This window comes from Tenebrio molitor, chromosome 4, assembly GCF_963966145.1.
Source record: "Tenebrio molitor chromosome 4, icTenMoli1.1, whole genome shotgun sequence".
NCBI lineage: Eukaryota > Metazoa > Arthropoda > Insecta > Coleoptera > Tenebrionidae > Tenebrio > Tenebrio molitor.
In genome coordinates this window covers 29,120,418-29,141,858 of record NC_091049.1, presented here as the reverse complement: position 1 = coordinate 29,141,858, position 21,441 = coordinate 29,120,418, and the positions used below count along the sequence as shown (strand labels likewise).

General features: G+C 36.1%; 2 protein-coding genes across 2 annotated transcripts; both read left to right on the top strand.

Moving 5' to 3' along the window:
• The first annotated feature begins 459 nt into the window (after positions 1-459).
• Positions 460-3,895, top strand: LOC138127556 (leucine-rich repeat neuronal protein 1-like). Its single transcript, XM_069043610.1, has 7 exons — positions 460-653; positions 2,014-2,404; positions 2,456-2,653; positions 2,768-2,955; positions 3,012-3,219; positions 3,269-3,450; positions 3,497-3,895. The coding sequence occupies exons 2-7, from the start codon at positions 2,015-2,017 to the stop codon at positions 3,768-3,770; spliced, it is 1,440 nt and encodes a 479-aa protein (XP_068899711.1). The 5' UTR covers positions 460-653; position 2,014; the 3' UTR covers positions 3,771-3,895.
• Positions 3,896-11,159: 7,264 nt separating this feature from the next.
• On the top strand, positions 11,160-20,827 carry bsh (brain-specific homeobox). Its single transcript, XM_069043655.1, has 4 exons — positions 11,160-11,531; positions 15,563-15,679; positions 15,850-16,053; positions 20,560-20,827. Exons 1-4 carry the CDS (start codon positions 11,180-11,182, stop codon positions 20,694-20,696), a joined length of 810 nt encoding a protein of 269 aa, XP_068899756.1. The 5' UTR covers positions 11,160-11,179; the 3' UTR covers positions 20,697-20,827.
• Positions 20,828-21,441: the final 614 nt, after the last annotated feature.

Below are 21,441 nucleotides of genomic sequence, written 5' to 3'. Positions count from 1 at the left end.
ATAAAATGTCAACGACACTCAATTTAATCAAAACAAAAATTTTCTTTTGTGTTTTTTTCTAAAAAGTTCTCAAGGACCAATCAGTTGACGTAACTATTTGTCGAACTCGACAAAACTAACTTTTCATAAAACCACCAAAAAAGTTTCGCATTGATTTCTTGTTTCATTTGGAACAGTTCTAAATAAAATAAGTTCCTATCCTTTTCTAGAGCAAACATAATTTCGTGTTATTGAACGTTATCAGTAAATCATCTCATCTCTACTCGAGAAGTAATATTTTTGTCTGACTCAGAGAAAGTCACTCTTGTACAATCATAATTCTAGTTTTAATGGCATTAATGAAAAATTAACTTAAATCCACTCCATCTTTAGTGGACGTCCAAAAGTTTCAAATAAAGCAGATTGTTCATATTTGCTCAATATGTAGATGCAATATTTGTTCAAGATAAGATAAAAATGATTATAACAGCGCTAGTTAGTCAACAGGTGCAAATGCGATCTTGCTAGTCTGTTTTTCCACTGTTGCTAGTTATATCATCTAGTTTAGTGCAATTAAGTGGGACAAGATTCAACACTACAAACAATCAATAACTAGGTACCACTAACGTGACTATTCTTGTGTCTACAGTTTGACTGGAAATAAATTATTAAGCGTGAGTAAGAACATCACAATTAAAACATCTCAGCGAGTTTATTGCGCAGAAATTTACCAAACACTTTGTCGTCATTTTTGTGGTGCGTTTATAGGTGCGGCGCTGTGTCACAAACAAATTGTCTATCTTATCAGATGACTGATCCGTGTTCCAGGAAGAATTTTGTTTTGGAAATTAATTTCAGTGATACCTTCATCGTGAACGCGATAAAAATTATTTCACAACGCTCGAATATGTGAAAGATAATAATTTCCAATCTAAACATGCTCAATGTGGTTCATTCGTTCATTATCCAGCAACAAACAGACAAATGATTACAAAAATCATGTCGCAAAAATGGAAACAAAGAGACTGATTTTTGAGTTTCTAAAAACATTTAATTTTTTTTATAACAGTAGATACCGTGAGATCGAAAAAAAAATTAGAGTGGGCGCTGACCAAAATCTTCAGTTGGCAATTCGTTAAGATTTCAATTATCTGATGTCAGTCTTAAAAGCTAGGTTAGTGATTTTGAGAATGGTGAAATGATGATTTTCATAAAGAATTTTGTGTGACCTGTCGGTTGTAAAAGAATTTCCTCAGCTAGTGCAATGAAATTTAAAACTCCCGCACTTTTATTTAACGTCAACGGTGAGCACGGAGCACGTGCACGCCGCTTGTTTATAAATCGATCCAAGATCCAACGATCATTTATCAATCAATATTATCCAAAGAAGTTGTTGTTGGTTGTGGGGCTCTTATTGTCAAGGGGTCATGCACAACAGACACACGATAGAGAAAAAAGTGCAAATCTTTTTTAAGGATAAGCTGAACTGTACCAAATGATAGGTTAGCTTCTTGGGTTAATGTCTGCAATAATTCTTTGTTCACCCTCTTCAATATTTTCAACTGATCTTTCTGTCAGTCGTCTACTGCCTTTTTTGCGTAGAACATTACCCGTTTCCAAAAACATGTTTACGCATTTCTAGACTATCTGGGCAAGTTTTTGGTTAAATGCCTTGATTGCCTTGAAGGTCCGGAAACTTTTGTTGAAATTCCTCAAAAACGATAAAGATGGATAACAGCGGTTGGATCCTTGAGGCACTCTAAAATTTGGATCGTTGCGATCCAGAAACTTAAGAACAAATGGGACTGGAGAGTGGAGATACTCTGGTTCCATAAAAAATTCTATTTCTGGTTGTACAAATTAAAAATAGATATTTCGAAGAGAAGAAGTTTTCTGCGAGTGAAATGGAAGTGGATGTTTTTCAAACAGCCAACTTGGACAATTTTCTTGAAAAGAAAATATCTACGATTGTTACATAGCATTGTATACCTAATCCCAGAAAGTTTTAAAAATAAATTTGCTTTTTCCAAACAGGATGCTTCTGTTTGTCCTATTGGGCGCCTTCCTTCCGCTTTGCACCCCCCAGAACGGCCCCCCTTTCTCCAAGTCGTGCAAATGCGTCGAGGACGACTCCAACAAGTTCGACGTCACTTGCACCGGAAACATTTGGACGCAAGTCTTTGACGAGTCGTCTTGGACAGACAAAAACCTCAACAAAAGCTACCCTTACAAGAGCCTGACAGTCCACAACAGTCCACTCTTGTCTCTAGACAAGAAATTTTTCTCTTCGAATATCGTCTACCTAGATCTGGCCAACAACTCGATCGTCAACGTGAGCGACGGCATCTTCAGCAACTTGCAGGACATGGAGACGCTCGTTTTGAGCTTCAACAATATAGAATCCTTGCACCCGAATGCTTTCGAAGTAAGTATTGACGATCAGGTTGTTTGTTGGATCTATTGAAACTTGTTCTAGGGCCAGTACTTGGAGGGAGACTGGAGGCCTTTGAAATCCTTGAAGAAGCTCGACTTGGATCACAACTGGATACACAGTCTAGATGCTGACATTTTTGAACACACGAGCAGAGTTGAATATCTAGATCTTTCCCACAATCCTCTGGGGCTGCTAGATATTCACACCACAATAGCCATCTCCAGTTTGGTTTATCTGAAGGTGAGCAACAATGCAAAGGTTTTTTGGTACCCGTTTGGTACCAGTAAGACGCTTGCTGGTCAAACTAGAACAATGCGAAACACGCTCGAATTAACTTGTTCTTGTTTGTTGTAGAGTTTGGATTTAAGTCACACTGGATTAGCCGCGTTACCTGACAGTTTTCTGCATACACCGCTGTACTTGTCGCTTCTCGACTTGAGCGGCAACTCCTTCGACCGAGTACCAAAGACTTTGGCAGATTCGCATGCTTTAACCACCTTGTACTTCAACAACAACCCAATTGTCAACCTAACCAGCGAGAAGTAAGTACTGTTGAAACGAGTACCACCAAATACCCTTCCTTCGAATTTTTTTGCAGCGGCTTCCCCCATATATCCACCATGAAGGTTCTCCACATGAACAACATGCCCAAACTAGTCAACATCAGCAAAGGTGCCATGAGCAAACTCTGGAATCTGGAAGAGCTCTACTGCTTCGACAACATCGAGCTCGTCCACATCGACAAAGCGGCACTGTCGTCGAGACGCGACGACGCCGAGTACGAGACCTGGCCACCGCTCAAAAAAGTACCATCGCTCATCCAGTACCACCTTTCATTCTCACTTGCCTTTCTAGCTGTACCTGCAAAACAACAAACTGACGTCGATCGACATGCAAGTGATCCTGAACTGGAAGGACCTGAGCGATCTTGACCTGACCGACAACCCGTGGACCTGCGAGTGCGAGAACCAATGGATGATAGACGAGTTGATGCCAATCTACCTGCAACTGGACGAAATCAAGGCCAAGGATTTAAAGTAGGAGAGCGAATCTGGTACCCTCTTGTACTGACTGTATTTCCAGGTGTGCAGCTCCGATCGAAATGGTACCCATGACTTTCTACGATATCTACAAGAAGGAAACTACCATGAGGTGTCTGGACGCGTACGGGCACAGACCTGAGAGGGATGGAGTCCTCTTGGTTGGGATGTTGGCGGGAGTTTTGATCACGATCCCGTTGGTACTCTTCATAATTTACGCCTATCAGAGGCACTGGTTCGGGTTGTTTGACAGCTCTCCGGCGTCTTTCTCCAGACAGTTCTACAAGAGAACCGTCTCAGAGGATGGGTACTTCTAGTGGTGTGCTGAAGAATGTTGTGGGTGTGTGTAAATGTCTGTAAATTAATCAGCGTGTCGCTTTTTTATTTGTAATTGTTTTTGTATAGAGTATCTACAATAAATAAATCAGGTTGTTGAGACTAATTGGTTGGTAGTTGTGGAGCAGTACCTGAATTGTAGCGAGCGGAGACCGTGTTAATTATTTTTGTTATGGCAGATTGGCAAGAAGCTCGCGTGTAAAGTCTCTTTTTTCATAATTGCCGGTTTCCTGTTCCATTGTGCAGAAAGTCGAGTGGATGGCACTCGATCCCGGTCGGATGCTGCTAAGTGACATCTTTTCAGTGTTTTTCTTTGCGTACATACGTAATGAGAGCCGTGCGAGGGTCGAGAGAGCTTTCGCCGCTGTCAGGACTCCAAATCCGGAGCTTTTCAGATTCTTACCCTCTTCATTAGGTGGGACGGGTGGCGCGGGGCAATTATTTTTAAACGAAATTTAATAGCGGGAGGGCGATAAGTGTCTAAGAAATCTTTATCGGGTGCTGCATGCCCTATCTGCCGAATCGGAGCTTATTAGCGGAGCTGCGGGCCGTTTTTTCCGGGACGGAATAATGCAATAACAGCGCCGCTCCGGAGCGTCCTCCCTAAGTACTTTTTCTATAGACTGTACGCCGCAAATTGGTCGTAACGAATGCTATTCTCCCATAATTTTTCCAATAATGTTCAATTTATGTTCGATATGAGTTTGAGCGGGGCTGCGCCGCTATCCGCTTTAAAAATACAAAATGGAATCAGCTTAGTAAATCAATACATACCTAGGCATTGTGGAAGTGTTGTTGGCTTTTTCAGTTTCGATAAACAACGCCGAATTTCAAAGTCAAAGTTTACGCGAAAATATTGCAAGGGAAGTGGCGCTTTCTGGACTGCTTCAAGGATTACTTCTTAGACACACCGTATTTTTACAACAAGAATTAATAATAGCCAACAAATTCAACCACTTTCTTGTACATAACTCAATACACTTTAAAAAAATATACGAAATTTAAACAATATTTTTTACTGCTGTTAAGAAGAAACAAAATCGTGCCAGAGGTATCTTGATTAAATTGTTTTTAATATTTTTACGCTTGGGATTAGTTTATTTCCTTCTTGCTAAATATCTAACCAAAGAAAGCAAACGCTTCATCTGAGACAAGCTTTTGTTAAATTGAAAAAAGTTTAGTTCGTTTGTTTCAGTTATTTGGAATTTATCGACTGTCACTTTAAAGTATTGTAAACAGTACTTTTTTCCAGAGTGAATGAGAGAAAAAAATTAATCCCCAGATAGATAAGAGAGAATAACTTTTAGTAGTTTTAAAGTAGTTTCTAGTAGTTTTAAAATAAAAGAGGAAATGCTGCTAGCTCAGCTCAGGACTTGAAGAAGTTTTTTATTTGTTTAAAATTTGGTTTACATATCATACAAATATTATACATTTTTACTAATAAACTTCCTATGTTGAAAAAAAAATTCAACAAATTAACAAATAGGTATGTAATTTAAATTAAGGAATGTGTGAACTGGGATGTAGAGAATTATAATAAAAAGTAACATAATAATTAAAAAATATCGTTACAAATTATTATTTTTCACTTACTGTGAAAAGTAGGAAAAATACAGAAATAAATAAGATAAAAAGAAATTTTTTAAATTTGCTTAAGACAAGATGAAATGTGAACAATGACGTTTATATTGTAGGTATAATACAAAAATGAAGATATCTTGAATTAAAAATTAAATAAAAAAAAAATACATATGTATAAAGCTATTTATTGTCGATGTAAACAGCGTTCAAACATATTTGTGGTCAAAATTTACAGGAACACAGGTCTTTCTTTATTTGGTTGACATTTCCTTCAGGTACATAACCTCACTTTGATCACCATATTCATGTAAATTAAATCATAATGTAAAGTAAAAACCCTGCATGGTTTGACCGCACATTTTTTGAACGCACGTTATCCATAAATTTATTTTGTAATTTCACAAGCAATACAAATTTAAATTAATTGATTTATTAAAGCATTGATTGTTGCTGTTTTACTCAAGGAATATAATTTCAAATGTCTTTAATAAGTCTTGTTGCAGTCAGCTTAAAATAATTTTTAAATTTACTGAAAATTGTTTTGATTCTTTATTAATAATATCTTTTTCTGAATAAATAAATATTTGGTATTTGATATGTGAACACTGTTTTTCTATTTATTATCCACAAGTTTTGAATTTAACAGTACTTATAGGGATAAAGCAACAGCTTTAGGTGTGTATTATTGTAAATAATACAAAAATCGTTAAATTGTTAATATTAAATTTAATTGTTTTCAATTAAATGTAGAAATCTTTTTGTCTGTAAAGTTAAAATAATTTAAAAAATACAAACTGAGATAACACTTTGCATTTTTTATTTTTGGACATAAACACCTTTTTAATTCAATTTTGATTAAACCAGAAAGAATTAACTACATATAAGTATTTTTAAAGCTTTTTCTAAGTTAGTAGTTTAGAAAAAAAAAAGAAATGACAACAGAAACATATTTTTTTAATTTGCCCTGTATAAAATTAATTATACAGGGTGAGCGAAACTCGATGTCTCAGCTCTATTAAAAGAAAAGGAAAGACGATAGAAAAAATCTGAAAAGAGGTTCTTAAATTGAGTAAGGTCCATTTTAAACCAACTTTGCATATTTTTACATATTTGTAAACTGAAGTAATGACGTCATTGAATTTTTTTTCCAGAAAAACCTATATTTTGGCATATTTGAAGAGCTAATTTTTCTGAACAAATTTTGTAAAGAAAAAAATTTGCTATCTTGTTTAAATCTCAACGATTGCGAATTTTTTATAATACTTTTTTTGGTCATTGTTCACTTAGCTACTTCTGGAATTTTCTCGTTTTTCTGGCTAGACACACTCAGACATTGGCGCGACCTTGACGCGACCTTGAAACACGACAAGAGAGAAAAAAAGGCATTTGTACAAGGTTTGAATGGTGGGAAACGATCTAGGAGGACGCCCTGAGGCTGTCTAGCCAGAAAAAACGCAAAAATTCCAGAAAGTAAACAATTACCCTTTTCTTTATAAATTTACTTATAATTTCTTAACGGAAAAAGATAGCAAATTTTTTTCTTTACAAAATTTGTTCAGAAAAATTAGCTCTTTTTAAATATGCCAAAATATAGATATGTTTCTGCGAAAAAAATCGATGAATAGAGTTGAGTTTCGCTCACCCTCTACAAACATCCCAAATTTTCTGGATTAGAAACTGTTTCGGTTCAAAGTTTCTTTTGATATCATTTTTCGACGGTTACGCCGACTATATCATCAACAAAAAAGGAGATAAGGGGATAGAAAACAAAACTTGTTAAAACGTACGGCGTAGCTTCAATTATTCTAACATCCGTGATGAAAAAAAGTTGTGCCGAAACTCCAACAAGCGAAATTGTGTATCTGTGGAAAACGCAGTCACCATTTTCTTCATTTCCACTTCGAAAATAAAATTCTGTCATGAATAATTTTGTTTTCTGGTGAAAAGCATTTTTTAAATTAAATTCATATAAATGTCAAAATGGCAAGTGACAGTTTATTAAGTTACGCCGGACGTTTGTAGAATTTTTATTTTCAATAGCTTCTCTGTTATCTCTTTTATCATATTTCATAAATGCAAAATTATTGAACTAAGCATCAATCATTAAGTGTCTCGCTTGATTTGGACCAAAAACGTTTCTAGGAAACAATCAAATATTTTTTGTTGCATTTCTTTCTCCTTGTTTTTATATTTACGAACCAATTCTTTACCTAATTTCAAATAAAACCAATTAAGTCCAAATAAAATCATAAAAATACCTTCTTGCTTTAGTCAAAATGATTTTTAGATGTAACGTGTGTTCAAAAATATTTATAGTCTGGCGCTTCATTTGTTTCCGTTCCGTTAACGTATGGCGTAACTTAATCAGCTGTCAATCTTGTGAAAGTGTAGAACGAAACATGGAAAGAAGCGACTATCAGAAGGTACTCCAGAAATCGACGAAAAAGTAGGAAAACAATAGAAAATGAACCGAAAACTTTAATTTCAAATGAGGTTAAGCATTTGTAAGAAATGTCAAATCACATCACGTCAAATCACAAGACGACGGTGTTTCCAAAAGACTGACAACATTTCTAAACATTTTTGTACCACATGATAAAAAATCATCTAATTTTGACGTGAACAACAAAACTCAGCGTCTTAGTTTCATTTGTGCAATGTTTATGTAAACACCCGTTATTAGAGAACTGGATTTGTCCTTCACAAAATAAGATTCAAGCACACACATTTTTAAACTAAATGATAGTAACGAGTTAACGACTGTTCAAATAAGAATTGAGCCAAGACATACTTTTGCTTTCCATAGGTAACTTTGATGGTATTTTTTTAATGATATTGTAGAATGGAATAGGTAAATGTAAATTCGATTTCTACCTCGATAATTTAACTTGAAACCTTGAAAAGTATGACATTCTATTTGAGAAATATTGAATTTTTCTGTAAGCTAACAGACTCATTACCGTCCACACATCTTTAAAAGGCTCAATCTCGCTGAAAAGTGCCGTAATTCGATTGTCCTCCTTTATCATTTCAACCCTAGAGCGGGGTTGGCATTTAATAATCTGCGTCTTTCTAATCAGCACAAATCTAATAAAACGAACGCCGTAAACTATGGGGCACCGACGTGTCATAGAAACGTAATAAAATCAGTGTCTGAAGGCACGACATGAATGGATATAACCATAGTAACCTGATAGTCGAACAATCGACGTCCGTCAAGGGTGGTTTGATTTTACAATCCCCAATTAGGAGGCGTACGGAGGCGATTAGGCGGCAGAAGCGACGTGTAATCACGACGACAATGTTTGCTTTCGGCTCTCTCTCTCACCCTCGACAAATAGAAAGGGGACCGTGAGTGCGTGTTGTTATTATTTGATTAGACGGACCATTTCATGCAAAAATTCGATTATTCTTGTGCGACGTGCATGGGCATGGAGGCGGCGATGCCGCCGGAAGAAAGTGGAAAATTAAAGAGTGCGTGAGGTACGGGGTGATCAAAGTAAATGTTCGATGGAAAACGATCGGGATCTTTGACGCAAGCTGGCGGTGGCGAATGTCACAAAATCGACTGTCAAATGTGACCGTGACAGAAAGTGCTAAGCATCAACAAAAGATATGGCTATGGAAAACAAGATTTGTGAAAACGTGCGGCGTAACTTGATAAACTGTCACTTGTCAATTTTGACATTTACGTGGATTTTATAAAGAAAAATATTTTTAGTTAAGAATACTAAATATTCACGACTGAATCCTACTATCATTGCTGTTAGCATGATAGAAGCTACGCCATACGTTTTCAGAAGTTTTGGTTGGCGTTGTAGATTGGATTGTGAACGAACCACTCGTCCGTCTGCAGAGTAAAAACACAAACAATGCAAAAAGTGAGGTTAGATTTAAACCGAGGGTGAAAGTTAAAAAACGAGCCGCAGGCGAGTTTTTTAATCACTAGAGTGGATTATAGGCATTATTCGCGAGTTAAACACGACGTTTTATCTACGACCTATGACTTTTTTTCATAAAACACTAGCTTACAAAATTTTTAAGATCTGTGACTTATCATAAATCACAAGTGACTTATAATAAGTCACGGGTGTAATTTATGACTCGCCTGCGGCTCGTTTTTTAACTTTCACCCTCGTGGATTATGATAGGCATTATTAGCGCGTCAAATAATAGGTATACTATAAAGATATACTCGATAATCACATTATAGAGTCATTAAATGTCCAGCACGACATCCTGACCTGAAATGCAGTAGGTACATCTCCAAAAGTAATACGGTTGATTTAAAAAAAAGGGATTATCTCCAATATTTCCGATATTTACCTAATTTTTTTTCAAGCTGATATCTTTTGGTCATTATACCTACCACAACATTCATTGTCAAAATCTTGAAATTTTACATTTTTTCTTCTTCACGTGGCCACGACATGGGCCGGATTTCAGTCCAACGAAGAATTTGTGGAGCGTCGTAAATGAGAAAATTTGACAATGGCAACTAGAAAAATTGAAGGAAGTCGGATTATCGTGACGAAGGTCATCAGATCCGTCAAAAAAAATGAAAGCGTCTTTCCTTTTCCTTCTTTTGCTCATACTGTTTCGTCGCAACTTCCTACTCCGAACTATCCACCTCCGCAATCCTTCCACCACCTGCATTCCTTCGTTTTTAATCCCCGCGTTGGTAACATTGGAGGTCGCGACAACAAACCGTAACGACTGAACGATCTGACATTTGTTGACATTTAGCAGCGCGTGCGGTGGCCACTCGACGATTAACCTTTCCGCCGTCCTATTGTGCACCCCGTTTGGTCTAATCGAGTCGTTTGGCACAGCAGGCCGTGCTCATTTCGCCTGTCATTATCACGTGACGCTCGTCTACATGCACCGCGGTTCGATTTTTAGCCGCCCCCGACCCCCCCGATTCGGTGTAGATTTCCGGTCGTCGTTTACCCGTTCGCTCGAAACTGCCTTCCGATAATACACCGCATATTGTCTGTTAAATGCCCAATTTGGCCCTGAATATGCCGGATCAGTGTTACAACACGGTGCAGGTCTTCGCTCCCTATTGGACCGCGCCCTCGCCTAGCCGCACGCCGAGACGCGCCATTGGTCGATCGTGCCACGCCCAGATTCCGTGTTGTCATGGCGACGTAATCTAAGGTTTAACGCACCTTAATGGAGCTGATAGGGGGATATTCGCGAGGGTGAACCTGCACCAGGGGAGACTGGGACAAAATCAAACACCTTTCCAACGTAACTTATTTATTTCACTGCCTAAATGACAATAATAAAAATATGTAGTAGTAATAATAATAATTAACATTTTTCTTGTTCTTGTTTCTGTTTAGTAGTGGAATACGTGTCAAAGTAAGCAGTTGTAGACGAGTAACAATTATATAAGCATTATTATTATTGAACTCAGTTAAGTAAAACCTCGAATAAAACACTAGTATGTAATAATAATAACAGTAATGGTGATGGATGATTGTGATGAGTTTGGCGGCGGTGTGCGTCGTCATGTTGTCGTCGCTTGTGGGGATAAGCCCCCGCGTGAAGAGCCCGCCGCCGCCCCCGCCAACAATAGCAATAGACCAGTAATTAAGTTAGAGCGGAACACAATTAGCTCCAATCAATCTCATCACAGCGTATTATCCTCGGTGTAGCTATAAGGGCCGGTCTGGCTCGAAACTGCCTTCCGGGCATTAAGGGTTGAAAGCGTCGGTGGCGCGAAGGCGGAACTGTTTTGATCGGGGGCAGCAGCGGCAGATCGCGATTGTTTGCGTCCCCGGATGGAGCGCGCTGTCCGATCATGAACAACGTCAGGCACCAGGGCAAGGACTTCGAGTCGCAGCACCAGCAGAGTCGCACGTCCTTCCTCATCGAGGACATCCTCTACCGGCAGAAGGCGGAGGAGCAGGCGGGGGACGGCGCCGGCGGCTACGGGCTCAAGGTGGAGGACAAGCTGTTCCAGCAGCCGAAGCTCGCGGACAAGAGAGTGGAAAAGAGTGCTTACGGATATTTTCAACCTAATGTGGTGCAGAACGGTTGTGTACAGGCGTTCCAGGGGCCGGATACAGGGTACATCCAGGTCATGGGCGCGCTGGGGGCTTACCTCGGCACGCCGTACAAAACCATGACGGACCCATACTTCTTGACGCAAGGTAGGTGAATTACCTTTATAGTAGCGACGCTTTCTAGCACTCTAGAAAGAGACGTTTGTCATTTTTTCAGTTTTTAATACCTGATAATAATAATAATAATAAACATATTAAAATAAACAGAAAACGTCAAACAAAACTCCAGAATTCACAAAATGTGCTGACAACGAACACAAGGACTTATAAAAACATTTTGAAATTCAAATAGTTTTACTAATTATTTATACAGGGTGTCTCAAAATTCGCGAATTCCGAATTAGGAGCGTGGTAGGGAAAGACCCAGTGGAGCTCGAAAAATACTTAGAAAAAAAATTCGCTCTTCCTGAAGAAGATACAAGCACTTTAATTTTGTTCAATACATAGCAGGCTTCGTATCCACAGTGACAAAATACTATTCTACGTTGCCGTTCCATTTTTTGGAAAAATTACAAAAATTTAAGATTTTTTTACTCCAGAGTAAAGCTATTCTTCAAAAAATTGTTTTACGTTATTATTTTCCACAATCATCTACACCATAAATAACAATAAACTCCAACTTTTCAGTCTGTATTTGAAGGAAACGCACTTCAAAGAGTGTACCTTCAGACCAATGTATCTTTGTGGGGGGAGTCCCGATTTTTTTTTTATTTCCATATTTGGACTACTGAAGTGACCCCCTACAACGCTTTGAATTCGGAATTCGCGAATTTTCAGACACCCTGTATATCTGACTGGACGATTTGTTTCTTGTGGATCATATTCCGGCGACACCTGTCATATCGAGCGTGCCACAAGGCTCTGTACGAAGGCCACTGTTTGGTTTTCGCTGACGATTATGTCATTTTCTACAGCAAAAATTAATATTTTATTTTACTATGGCGCATTGTAGGTTCTTGGTCTTTGAAAAATATTTTTTAATAGATTAGAAAAAATTGGCAATTTGTCGTGGAATAAATGTAGGAATGAAATTAAAGACGTTAGATTTCTCATTTTGTGTAAATGTAATCTAGAGATTTACACTTTGGGGTACGTAATAATTAATAACCTTTGGCCTTATTAACAGCAACGTAACTTTGCGGCGTAGACTTATTAATCAAATTCTCGATGGTTGTTTGCAAACATTGCATTACCTCGAAGAGTTGACTTAAATTGTTATAATTATTTTGTATTTTTTAATTAAGCTGTCGACATTATCCCACATTTTTCATTCCTAGTTGTCAACACAAAAGCAGCGAAGGCTAATACGTCACATCCCCTTTTTTTAAACGATGGTTCGTACTAAAATAGTAATTTATTGTACAAGTTTTATAAGACACCATTTTGTCGCACGCGTTTTTTAGAGCACGACGAGCGCAGCGAGGAGTGTTATAAAGCAAACAGGTGCGACAAAATGGCTTATAAAACGAGTGTAATACGATTTTTTTTCTATTTTGCCCCTATTTTAAATTTTAAATAAAAAAAAGTTCAAAATAATGCTAGGAAAATTAATTTGGCAGATATAAAGGGTTGGTAACAGTGGTAACTAGACCTATAGCAACTACTCACTCTGAGACACTGCCAACATTAAAAATTTAACTAAATGTTTCTGAAATGGGTATCGAAAAGAACTACTTTTCGAAACCCATTTCAGTGTTATAATGACTGTGTTAAAGGTGCAAAATATAAAATAGTATACTAAAGAACGAGTTTTATAAGGGTTGATTTGGCGCGCGAGTCCCAAGTGTAGAAAACGACCCGCAGGGGAGTTTTGTATGGGACGAGTGCGCCAATGCCCTTATAAAACAAGTTTTTTATGTTATTTTTTAGAATTTGCACCCTTGTTTTAATTTTTACATAAAAAAATTAAATTCTCAAATTCTAGGGAATTTTGTATTAATTGGTAATTCAAGGTAACGGATGCAACTACATCTGCAACAGATGTTAAAAAGTAGAGTTTGAACATTAATATTGGAAATTTTTTGGTGTAAGTAAATGACAATAATACACTGAAATATTGATAAAAATTTTCTTAGAGATCTATTAAACTACGAGTGCTTTAAAAGATAGCCATAAACGACTCCAAATTGAATACAATAATAGATCTATTAGAGACGCAGATTCTAAAAAGCATTTTTAATTTGATTTAATTCGCATAAAGAAGTTTGTCACTTAGATTTTCAGGTTTAGCAAGATAATCATGTGTTAAATATTACACTTTTACTATTTTTTGCTCTTGCTGTCCAATATACATATGATAACGCCTCTAAATTCTTCGTATATTTTAAGAATTTTGGCCGACGACAATAAAATTGCTTTTTAGCAAAATGCAAATTCACCAATTTAATCATTGTATCGTTTTGATTTTATGACTTTTGTGGACTAGTTAAGTACAAAGCTTCTTGAAAGCTTTATTTCTTTGCTTTCGTGTTCATCTTGTTAACTAGTCAGATAAGAGTTGTTGCCATTAGTAATAAAATAACTAATAAGCTACTTATATGAATCATTTTAAGACAATTAATTTGCTAAATCCTGGGCTGGGAAAGCGTTGAAAACTGTCAATTGTTGTGATTTTTTAAAGCGTAAATTAATTGGAGCATATTGACAGCTAACCTAAAATTTAGAGCTAAAAAAGTTTTTCTTTTTTTCTTTCTTTGCAATTACATTTACATTAAAAATTACTTCACTGAAAACAAACATGTTCAATTATGTCCCCATTAAACATAAACAAATGTCATTCGTGTCAAACGGCGGGAAATTCAAACTTGACACTGTTCTAAACGGTTTAATTTTTCCAACGCCTACTCAGCCCAGGATTTCATTTGATCGCGCGAATATAACGAGCGTTTAGAAACATTTCTGTCAAGCAGGCGGTAATTTTCTTTTCTTTTCTTTTAGTTAGTAAAATTTAACATTATTTTTTCAAAATTAAACAGTTACCTAATACATATAGGTAGGTACTGTAAAAATCATAATGTAGAATTAAGAAAATCAAGGAAACAATGGTTGATTTTAACATAACTATTATGTATTAATTTCCTTACACCAAATACATTTAATTGTTAAACTAAATCTGATGCGCGTTTCGACAGCAAAGCTGTCGTCATCAGAGCATTGATATACAAAAAGTTTATTCAACTTTAGTTTAATAATAAATGTGTTTGATGTAAGGAAATTGATGAAACGTTGTTTCATTTCGTTGGTTCGTTCCGAACAGAAATCCTTTTGTAAAAGAAATCATTCAAATAACCACTGTTCACTAAATAAATAACATTTGACATCTATGGCTTAACAGCTGAGAGAGCAAGGCAATATAAATATGCAGTAATGGAAGCGGAAGTAAGCACCAGTCAATTTGTTCACAAATCTTTTTGAACGCTCTTTACCTACCTACAATTTAATTTTTTTTTTAATTTTATTGGTCTTTTTTATTGCATTACATTAATAATTAATATCGAAGACCAAATTTCATTTTATATTTTCCATCAACATCCTTTTAAACTAGTGAATTCGGATTACCAGAATGATCAATTCTAATCTCCCTGGTGCATGAATTATTGCCAAAAATTTTTTCGAGCTCGCGAAGAAATATTAATATCAATCTTATTTTCGGAGAACAAAAGCACGAGTGAAAGCGAAAAAAAATTTATGGAAACTATGTAGGTAATTCCCGAGCACGTGGGAGATTCGGCAAGAAAATCTCACACGATATTTATTACCAAATGATTACTCAAGGACACGTATTTTTTTTTATTGTCCAAAGTATGTATGAAAAAAATCCCACTTATTCTACCTATTAGGTATCTTCATTTTTTTTTTTCTAATACACACTTTAGATTTTTCTTTCTGTGTTTTGTTTCTTGTTTATCACTTGGATCACAACTTCCTCTCTTTTCCGTGATTTTAGTAAAATCTTCTTCTTTTCTTCTTTTTATTTTATTTATTTTTTATTCTTTCAATTTTGTTCCAATTTTTTACATTTTATTCAGATTTCCTTTACCTTCTTTCCTTTGGAGGACAGACACATAACTATTATTGTTTAACAGCGGTTTCAAGAAACTCTTTGTTTACTTGATCAGGAATTCCCTTCCATCATGCACTTTTCGGAAGCTCCGCAAGCGAAATATCTCTCAACGCTTTGAAGCACTGCCGTCGTCGAAAAGCTCGCACTGTCTTCAGTGATCCTCAATTAACAGGTAAGCCAACGTCTCTCATTACCATTCTCCGTCAAATTACTTTTGTGTGACTTGTTAAAAATTCTACACGTGATGAATAAATGTCTAATTCGTACAAATATCACTCGTCAATTCATTCTTTTTCTGTTGCTAATTCTGCATAAATGATATTTATTTTTTCATTTTGTCAGGTTTGGAAAAGCGTTTCTCCGCCCAGCGCTACCTGTCAACCCCAGAACGCGTGGAGCTGGCCAGCGCCCTCAGCCTCAGCGAGACTCAAGTGAAGACCTGGTTCCAGAACCGACGGATGAAGCACAAGAAGCAGATGCGGAAGCTGCAAGAGGAGAAAGCGTCGTCGTCGAGCGGCGTCTCCTCCGACAAAGTGCAGCGTCCAGGTAAACCGCCCCCGTTGACCGACCTCAGGACTTCCACCATCTTACGCTAACTAATCGAGTTAGGAAAGTAATTTACGTTAAGATGGCGCCGAGGGTACAGTCCCGCCGTTCAGAAGAGTGTAAATATTGAATTACGATTTGAAATTTTTAATTAGGGCCGCTGGTTTAAAGTGACTTTTTGAGCCTGTGCGGAGGGAGATTCTCTCCGGGTTCATATTTCAGGAAATTATCGGGAAATGTGAATGCTCGAATCGGATTAATGCGACGGACGTTGCTGGCTCCTGGGGGACATCATTAAAACGGTATTAGATTGTCGATTAATGGGCGGAAAGAGATAGACGGTCAGCTTAACTGTCAATTACGCGAAAATGAAAGTTAGATTAGGGAAGAATAAGATGTGTATAAATAATTGTTATGATTGACTGCATCGACGCAAACTTCTTAAATTATGTCATAAACAACAAAAGCTACAAAGCTACATTAATAATTTTTGTACCGAGTTCTTCAAAGAATTGTTATTACATTTTTTTTATAAAAAATAATACAAAGAAAATTTAAAAACTAAAAAGTTGCACAAATACCTACCTAATAGTTTGCAGAATTTAAATTAGAGCGAAGAGAGAGAGTCGAGACATTTTTTCTACTAATTATGTGATTATTTTTACATTAAAATGAAAATTTTAAAATATGAATTTTCTTTGGAATTGTTAATAATGTTTTTGTACGATGTTCACAAGATTTTAGATTTACTTCTGTGCACACTCGCGAGTTAAGGTTACAAAGTAGGCACATTTGTTTATAGAACACATCTTCCTTAATCCAAAAAATTGTCTGAGAATTTACAATTAAAAAAATTGAGATACGTTTCAGAGGTTCCTACTAAAGAAAAGTAACTCTGAAAACAATTTGATCTAGTCGAATGAGGGAATCTGTCGTTTCTTTAGATTCCAATATTTTTCCCGTTTAACAGTCAGCATCGATGTTAAAGATGTACAGGGTGATTTAAGTTTTACCGCCCGCACGATTAAGCCTATTAAAAAATTAGCAAAAATTCACTTCATTCAGAGCCATAAAATTAAAAAAATTGATTTTCAACAAAAATTTTTTTTTCTGTGGACGCTCATAATTCACAATTAATTTAAAGAACATATTTATGAAATTCGCATCAAAAGAAAAGGATTAGTTTTTGAATTATTCCAATTTTAACATTAACAGCGAAAAATGTCAAGATTTAGTGCAGTGTCATAAATAAATAACTCATTGTTGGGAAACATCTGTTGAGAACTTTTCTAGTAATTCTTTAGTCCCTAAAGGGTCAACCCATGTCAACTTCTTTTGTAATTTAATAATAAATCATAGGTGAATTTTGCACTTTAATATCGAATTCCATTTATGAATTTCTAAAACCGGTGATGCTTTCATGATTTGTCTAAGTGAAAAATCAGGTAAATTGATGTAGCGGTTATTGAATTAAAACGAAATATTTACTCGTTTCATTTTAAAAAATTAAAATTTTTACAGAATGTTCTACAGGGATACACAATGATTCCTGAATTTTTTGAGAATTTTAAATCGATTAGAAGTGGGTGTTTTCGCTCGGGCCGTAAAACTTGAATCACCCTGTACAAACGAGAAGGGTTCGTTTTTTGTTGATCGTATCTGTTTGCTGTTTTTGATGACCTTGAAAGAGTTATGATGGATGTCGTCAGAAGTGTTTTTTAAATGGATGTCGCATTTTTACTACCGTTTTTAATAGATCTTTTCATTGTCTACCCGACGGTCAAAAAATTTTCAATTTAAATTAGAAATTTTCTGAAAAAACCTTATTTTTTTAATAATAACTTTTTCAAGGTCATTGAAAAGACCAAAAAGAAAATATCAGCAGAAATCTTTTTTAAAACACTAATTGACTTGTCTTTAGATTTTTTTCAAAAATTATGCGTTACGTTTTCATTTGTACTTTTTGGACACAGTGTATAAATTTCTTCTATACAATCTTGCACCGAATAAACTCAAACTCTCCCAACTTTGGTACCGTTTCGAAAATAATTTTCGAAGAAAACTATCGTAAGATAGAAAAAGCAAATGTTGTTTACTTGTGAAAGCAGTTGTTTTATTATAATTTTACTATTTGTATTGTATTTGACATTTTCGATTCTCTTTTACTTTAAAAAATCTCTTTATTGTCAAATTTTTATTCTAATAATACTTAGATACTTACATAATTTCAATAATTCTTCTCCTCTCTCCACTTTCCTATTTTGTTTTTATTTTTATATGTCTATTCTCTAATTTCCGTATTATGTACTTCTAATTGCGCCAGCTGCAATGCTGTTCCTTCAATCTTTGTCTTAATTACGAGTATTTAGGGATTTTTACTATTTCTTAACTTAGATCTTTCTTATTTTCTGTTTTTCGATGACTTCCAAAGTATTTTTTTTGATTAATTAATTTTATTTCGCTTCTGCTTTTTCAAGATTTCAACTTATCTTATTTTTAAACATGCTGGTTACCGTAACTTTTTCTTTCTCGTTTCGATCTCTCTAACTTTATTTTAAAAGATGTTCTTTCATTGTCTTACTATTTTTCCTTCTTCATTCTATTATTCATTTTCCTTTTAATACTTTTATATTTTCCTAAAGTATTTTTCATCCCATTTTAACAACTTATTAATTAAGAAACCTTCCTCACCGGCATTTTACGCCGTGAAACTCCACAATTCTTTACTACACAAGTGTATTATACAGGGTGTCTCAGCTAAGACTTTCGAGCCTAATATCTCGGTTATTTGCCAACGGATTTTTGTGAAATTTAAAATGCAGATATTTTAGACCGTGGAGGGTCAATTAGTAATAATAAAATTACCTCAAGTTGAAAAATGTAATTTTAGCACGTTTCCTTTATCGAAAATTATGCGCGATTATTATTAGATTGTTAAACATTAAAAAATAGGGGTCTACACAAACAATTAAGTAAATCACTTGTCTGATTCAACGAAAAGATTAGATTTTGTCGTAAAAAATTTAATGTAAAATTTGAAGGTATTTGATCAGTTACCTTTTGAAACAATTGATGATTAATTGCCAAGCAACATTTTGTACACCCTTTAAAACTTTAAAGGGTGTACAAAATGTTGCTTGGCAATTAATCAAAATTGTCAAAATTGGGCGCGCTTTATTAGAAACGTCAAATTGTGAAAATTTATTGAAAATACTCTAAAAATAGGCCACAGCGGCAGAAATTTCAATATTGTTGAAAAAGGAAAAAAACTTTGCCTATGGAGTGTGTCGTAAGAACCTCAATGACACAGTTCGTTTTCTCGTGGAACACTAGGTATCCAAATGTAGGCTTTACAAAATGTAAGGTTAAGAGAGGCGTCAATTTATTTGAAGACACAGGAAGCGTACGTGAATTAAATTACCTTTCTAAAATATCCCGATCGTGTTTTAGTCCTTTATGGAAGAATTAAAGCATCCAGTATAATAAATTACGTCCAAATGTTGTCTTTAACTTTGTAAGTGTTTGTAAGGTTAGCAAGATAAACGTCAAATATGTCACCTGCGCTTCTCCGAAAAGGGATGACCAAAATTCTGCAAAATTTCGCGTTTGTTTCATACGCGTCTACTTTTTTGCATTTCCAGCCACATTTAAAACAGTTTTTTGCTTTTTTCTTGCAAACCAGACGTCTTTCAAGGACGAGTTTTTCCCTACAGCATTTTTTATTGACGATTAATTTTTTATGTAAATCTTAATTCATTCAACATTTTAAAAAGGCATGTAAAAATTACGTTTTTACGACTTGGGTGATTGCATTAATGGGATTTTGTTCTTCATCGTCTAAAATATCTGCATTTTAAATTTCATAAAAATCCACTGGAAAATAACTGAGTTATTAGGCTCGAAAGTCTTAGCTGAGACACTCTGTATAATACACTTGTGTGGTAAAGGATTGTGGAGTTTCACAGCGTAAAAAACCGGTGAGGAAGGTTTCTTAATTAATAATAGCTGAGACCCTGTACAAATTTCATATTTACGACGTTCTAAAAGCCTTCTTTATGAAAAAAGCACACTAGCAAAGTCTTCCGATTAATCGACAACTCTACATCCAGAGTTAAGTTTCAAAATCTGAAATATTTTTTTCCAACCCCATATTTCCTTTTTTCCACTCGCCTCATCCTCGCACCACCTTCCCCTACGCCGCCTTTTCCACCTGCACCCTCGCCCTTACGTCCTCTATTTGCCTGAAACTTTCGTCAAGCAAGTTCCGGTTTTGCGGAAACGTGCGATCCTCCCCCGCGATTCCTTCGGAAACTTTATTATGTACATAATTTTGTTTCTTAAGTGGGCACGATCTCAGGATCTCACCCGCCATCTTATGTCGTAATTTAGTTCATTAGGCTCTGAACTTGCCTTAATTGATGTTTAAGATGGTGTACAGTCCGGAGAGAATCTGCCTCGACTCGAACCTTTAATCGACGGAATCAATATCGACGGCGATTTTTTCAGACGTCACCATCGACTTCTCCAGGTCGCAGGACGTCCAGGCCAAATCCTTGACCAGCTCGGACATCAGTGACTGTGAAAGCGACATAGACATTGTGGGGGACACCAAGAACTTGGCCTACTCGTACAAGGGGGCTTAAGCCCTCTCTCTCTCCACCACCTCATCTGTACATACTCCTTCTCTCCGATCAACAAGCTAGATTTTGGTTGAGGAAATACTCATCGTGAACATGCAATGTAAATTAGAGGTAGGGTAGGTTTTGCAATGATCGCCCTGTAGTGCGTGTATCGTGTACATATACTGAATCCTTGTTAATAAAGACGTTAGTTTAGTCTTATTAATTCTTGCGACCCCTTTGACAGACAGAGACGTGTCGGCCGCATCCCTCTCGCTTGCGCGCCGTCACCCTCCCAGGACTAATAAAAGGTTTACCCTCATGAGCGAGTTTATTGTGAAATCAGTTTATTATTACGGCCAACAACGGTGTGTTTTTGTTGTTCGACTGATTCGATCGTCCAAAGAAAAGAAGAGCTTTCATAATAAAAGCGGCGTGTGTCTCGTGTTTGCACCTTTGAGTTAATCAATTCCACTTTATTAAATTTTTCCGGTGTTATTGTTTTCCACCCTGACAGGGAACCTGATTGAAATAATGTGGACGAGGTGGAGAACGCAAACCCAAAACTTCAAAAAAAAAATTATTCTTACTATTAATTATTTCTACTGTCGCTACATCCTTGCAACTAGCGTCTTCTTGCCACCGAGGTGCTTCAATCGATCCTGAAAGGACTCCTATTGTCATTGTTATAAAAGTGGCCACGGCATCGAGGCCGCAGGTTTATTTTTCAGTACTATCAAATATTCCTTGGAAGAACTAAAAAAGGGAT

Bases quoted from the DNA above. Each gene is read 5' to 3' on its own strand.
- bsh (XM_069043655.1), top strand. From the start codon at position 11,180: ATGAACAACGTCAGGCACCAGGGCAAGGACTTCGAGTCGCAGCACCAG. The intron at 15,680-15,849 runs GTAAGCCAACGT...TCATTTTGTCAG, and splicing joins CAGTGATCCTCAATTAACAG to GTTTGGAAAAGCGTTTCTCC. The intron at 16,054-20,559 runs GTAAACCGCCCC...CGATTTTTTCAG, and splicing joins CGACAAAGTGCAGCGTCCAG to ACGTCACCATCGACTTCTCC.
- LOC138127556 (XM_069043610.1), top strand. From the start codon at position 2,015: ATGCTTCTGTTTGTCCTATTGGGCGCCTTCCTTCCGCTTTGCACCCCC. The intron at 2,405-2,455 runs GTAAGTATTGAC...AACTTGTTCTAG, and splicing joins TGCACCCGAATGCTTTCGAA to GGCCAGTACTTGGAGGGAGA. The intron at 3,220-3,268 runs GTACCATCGCTC...TTGCCTTTCTAG, and splicing joins CCTGGCCACCGCTCAAAAAA to CTGTACCTGCAAAACAACAA.